Source organism: Trachymyrmex cornetzi, unplaced genomic scaffold (assembly GCF_001594075.2).
Source record: "Trachymyrmex cornetzi isolate Tcor2-1 unplaced genomic scaffold, Tcor1.1 scaffold138, whole genome shotgun sequence".
Classification (NCBI taxonomy): Eukaryota; Metazoa; Arthropoda; class Insecta; order Hymenoptera; family Formicidae; genus Trachymyrmex; species Trachymyrmex cornetzi.
This window is the reverse complement of record NW_017295960.1, coordinates 1111495-1116219: the sequence shown is the minus strand read 5'-3', so window position 1 is coordinate 1116219 and position 4725 is coordinate 1111495. Positions and strand designations below refer to the sequence as shown.

Sequence of the window (4725 nt, the reverse complement as noted above, 5' to 3'; positions counted from 1 at the left end):
CTATCAGAAACCGCGTATTCCGATGTAATCAGTTTCTGATAGGTTGAAATCTTAATATCTAATTCCTGTTCCTCTATTGTGCTCAGGCCCTTACACGGCACGCTTTAAGCTCGTATCAGATTACCGACTCTACAAGCCGTCCCCACTACCAACTCTAACTACCTATCAATAATGGACCAATCACAATAAGACTGATTTAATGTGATTGGTCCATTATTGGTCGGCAGTCAGAGTTGGCAGTCGGGTCGGCTTGCAGAGTCAATAGTTTGATACAGGCTTTACGCCGAAGTTATAGGCCCGTCTACAATACACGGAGTAAGAAGTAAGAGTAAGAAATTGACCAATCACAGTCGAATGTAAGAAGAATAATCGACTGTGATTGGTCAATTTCTTACTCTTACTTCTTACTCCGTGTATTGTAGACGGGTCTTATAATATCGATGTTGATGTTATTAAACTGGCCAATCATAGCTATTCTTCTGAAGAATGGAATGACTGTGATTTGCCAGTTTCATAACATCGATGTTATAACCCCTCGGCGTATATTATATATTCATATATTATATTATGGCTGTGTTCCAAATTTACTGTCAACGCTGAAAATGCTACAGTTTATGTCACGTACATTATATATTTTCAGTACAGGCAGTCAATTTTGAAACATAACCTATATTCAAATGCATCTTTAACATTTATTTGAATATGAAACTGTCGATAAAATAGTAGTATCGAAATGGCTGTGGTCGTGTCCGTGAAATAAGAGCCAATCCTAAAATTATGAAAATTAAAATGAGCAAAATCCACTAGGTATACTGACCAATAAAATTACAAATATTCTAGTAAATTTGTTCATTTATAATTTTCTTCTCATTTTAAAATACATAATCGACTTGGCAGCTAGGCTCTTATTCGTATCAATATTATTAATATCAATATTTTACAATTATTCATAGATAATTCGACGATCCCACGTGCGATCTTTGTCTCATATATGTTATTGATGAATATTAGGGGATTCACTACACACACATTTTTTAGCTTGTATTAAAAAATAATTATCTTACTCTTTCATCATTTATCTATATTTATCATAGTAAAGATAACACATATGATAGCTGACCTTTATTAAATTGAAGTATTTATTGTATTATTAATGTATTTGAAGTTTAACGAGAAAGAACTAAAACTTTAGCACGACGCCCCAACAAACAACATTTTATAGTTTCGAGAATATTGTAGTGTATTTACTAGATAACATGAAACATAATTGTGTAGATTAATAGTTTATTAGTAATCTAGTGAAACGTCATTGTAAGATTGTATGTGCTGTTAAAATAATCTTCATTTTTTCCTCCTTTCATTAATGTTAATTTATATAAAAATATCTGTGTTTGCAGTTCGATTTCTCTGCAAAAAATTTATTATTGAAATATTTAAATTTTAAATTATATATTCAAGTGATTATAAAACAAAATGGGTAATTATACATTATACACATAGGACATAATATTTGATACTGTTTTTCTGTGTAATAAAATTCATAATTAATATCTTTTAGGTGGTTCTTCTAGTCAACAAGCAGAACCTGTAAACAGTGAACAAGCAGAATTATCTATAAATGGAAACGAATCTACAATCACAACTGTGACAGTACCACCTACCATCTTTGCTACAAAAGACGAGTTTGTTAGAACCTGGTTTTCATGGAAAAATGATTTCTTTGCTTATTTAAAGAATATTGACAAAGTTGAAGACAAAAAACAAATGTGGGGTTTCATGCTTTTAAATCGTATGGGTCCCATTGGTCAAGAGATTCATAGAACATTTCATTTCTATGAAGAAGATAAAAACGCGGTGGATATAGACATATTAATTAAGAAATTTGATCTCTATTGCTTATATGGAGATAAAAAAAGAGACAATGAAGATATCGACGAATACATACATGAATTGAAGGTATATTAATAAAAGTATTTATATACGAAATATAACTTATACACTCACACGCAAAAAAAACGACCCTTTTTGCTTCAATGTCGAATAACTCGGTAAAAAAAGATTGTAGTCTATAAAAAAACAAATTAAAGATAAAGATTCGCTCTTTCGAAAACTATGAACCCTATTTGTGCGCAATTTTTAATTGGTGGAACTACGCAAAGTTTGTAAAAAATTTTGAGATTTTATGAATCTTTGTTTATGTTTGTGTGTGTGTGTGTGTAATTTCATAAAATATCAGTAAGACCGCTTTCTAAAGTACTATTAAAAATTTGTGCAAAAATTTAATGACCTTTTTTTTGCGTGTGAGTGTGTAATATACTCTTACTCTCTAAAACTTTAAGAGTAAATTTTACTCTAAAGCGTGAAATCTCATTTTTAAATATTGAAAATCAAGCCACTTTTCTTTAAGGCTAGTTCAATTTTCATTCTTTAGAGTGACATATTTCACTCCAAAGAATTTAGGGAATATTATATAAAATCTTGTAGTTATTTATAAATTTATTTTTGCAGTTCTTCGCTATAGCGCAGGATTATATTGATCCTATGAGGATTGTAAAAGAGAAAATTATACAAGACATGAGTATCCAGCGGTTCACAGGCAAAGCTGCGCTTCTCATAGAAAGTAAAGGAGAAAAATTGATACCATATTTACAATCACTAGATTTGTACGACATCGTTCTGTTCTGGAAACAATGTGAAGATTTAATGGCACAAAAAATTGATGAAACACCGAAGCAGAATTCTACCTATGCTAAATCTGCTACAACAGAGTCTACACCAATAGAACAGGATCAAAATCAATATACAACTATTTGGGGACATCGATGTAAATTATTTTTTCCCAAATTATGTTGTACCTATTGCAATAAATGTAAACAGTTCAATCATTACACGGATAATTATAAAGATAAGTACATATATGACTGTACTAAATGCGGAATGAGTCATATTCAATCACGTTGTCCAGCGTATGGCGAACTGTGTGTAAAATGCGGCAAGAGGAATCATTTTTCAATGATGTGTCGAGTTCCTTTTATAATAAATTGCTCTAAATGTGGTATGAACCATGCAATATCAAAATGTCCAGCACAGGGGCGAATATGTCGTTATTGTAATAAACTGAATCATTTGGAAGAAAAATGTCCAGATCAGCCAAGTGTGTTTGAACGGGAGGATCCCGTTTACCTACAGTTCTGATTGTACACACCACTCATATCAACTGGTGCCTAGTAATTTTTAATTGTTTTGCCAATGAGATTATTTTATTTTTAAATTGGCCAATCAGCGATACATGTGTGCAATCGGAGCCCTCCCCAAATAATTATTATACAAATTTAATGATATTTATCTAATGATATTAAAGTTTATATTATTATAATCGAGAGAGTGATACATTTAACCTAACCCAACCAATTAACTTAGACATCATTTATATATAGCATTCTTCTAAATTTGCTCAGTGAACAACATTTTTTTAGTTTTTAAAGGAAAAATCTTACAAAATCATATTTAATTAATTATATTAAGTTTATTATTAATAAATTTTACTAATCATAAAGTATATAGGTATAATAATGTATGAAATACATAGATTTTAGTACAAGATAAATAAAATTCTCTAAAAAATGAAATGTATAGGAAAAATATAACACATAGGAAAAGAATTTTGGAACAAGTTTTATATTAAATTTTTAGAAATCAAATTTTCTTTTATTTATTGATTTTTAAAATTAACCAATGTAGTAAACTTCTTTCTGACTCTTTTTATTTTATGTTGTTTTGATGCAAATATGTACCGCAGTCTTAATTGTATATATGTGTGTAGCACAGAGATGGGCATGTATTTGAAATACTTTTATTTGAAAAACAGTATTGGTAAGATAGTTATATTTTGTATTTTATGTTTGTTCAGGGTACACGAAAGTATTTTGTATTTTGTATTTCAAATACTAACATTGATAATCAACCTTATTATTTAAATTACAAGATACAAAAAGCTTTCAATCTTTCGATTTTAAATACAAAATACGTAATACTTATTTATGTGATGCGCTAAAATAAAAAATACAAAATATGCTTGTATTGCAAATAGTGTGTTTTAAATAAAAGTATTTCAAATACATGCCCAACTCTGGTGTAGCACAAGTTTTATTAATTCTGTTCTATGATCCTGCAGTGGTGCTTGTTCTAACATATGTAATACATCATCAAATGTATCAGATGTTACATAACGCAGAGCAATAATAATCATTCTTTGGATAAGGTGCCGTTTATTATGTTCATGTGGATATCTTCTTATTATTCTTTCTGCGATATTATATAATTTAATAACATCACTTGATGCATTAATTAGTCCTCCTCTACATTTTCTTTGTTGTAATGCTGACATGCAACCCGTTCCAATCAATAAATGCTTGCAAATACATTTAATTTTTTTTTACTTTCCGGGAAACAAAACCAGAAATATATGCTACAACATCTTTAATATAATTTGATATACACCAATTGTCACTTATATCGTCATCTGATTCAGAGACATTTGATTCAGAGATACAATCATTCTCATTTTTATTTTTAGAATCATTTTCATTTTTATCTTCTACTATTTTATCTTCATAAAAATCCATAGTTTTTCTTTCATTTGTAATATTTAATGTATTTGTATCATCCTGTGCAATAGCATTACCATGAGGCAATACTGTTAGTTTTGTATGATGTAAAAGTCGT

At 29.5% G+C, this 4725-nt stretch overlaps 1 protein-coding gene across 1 annotated transcript; it reads left to right on the top strand.

Moving 5' to 3' along the window:
• Positions 1–602: 602 nt before the first annotated feature.
• LOC108770902 (uncharacterized) lies at positions 603–3216 on the top strand. The gene is made up of 3 exons (XM_018522659.1): positions 603–621; positions 1559–1956; positions 2509–3216. The coding sequence occupies exons 1-3, from the start codon at positions 603–605 to the stop codon at positions 3193–3195; spliced, it is 1104 nt and encodes a 367-aa protein (XP_018378161.1). The 3' UTR covers positions 3196–3216.
• Positions 3217–4725: the final 1509 nt, after the last annotated feature.

What these genes read in the sequence shown, in the direction of transcription:
- LOC108770902 (XM_018522659.1), top strand. An exon ending in AATACATACATGAATTGAAG is followed by an intron (nt 1,957 to 2,508) that starts GTATATTAATAA and finishes TTATTTTTGCAG; the next exon opens with TTCTTCGCTATAGCGCAGGA.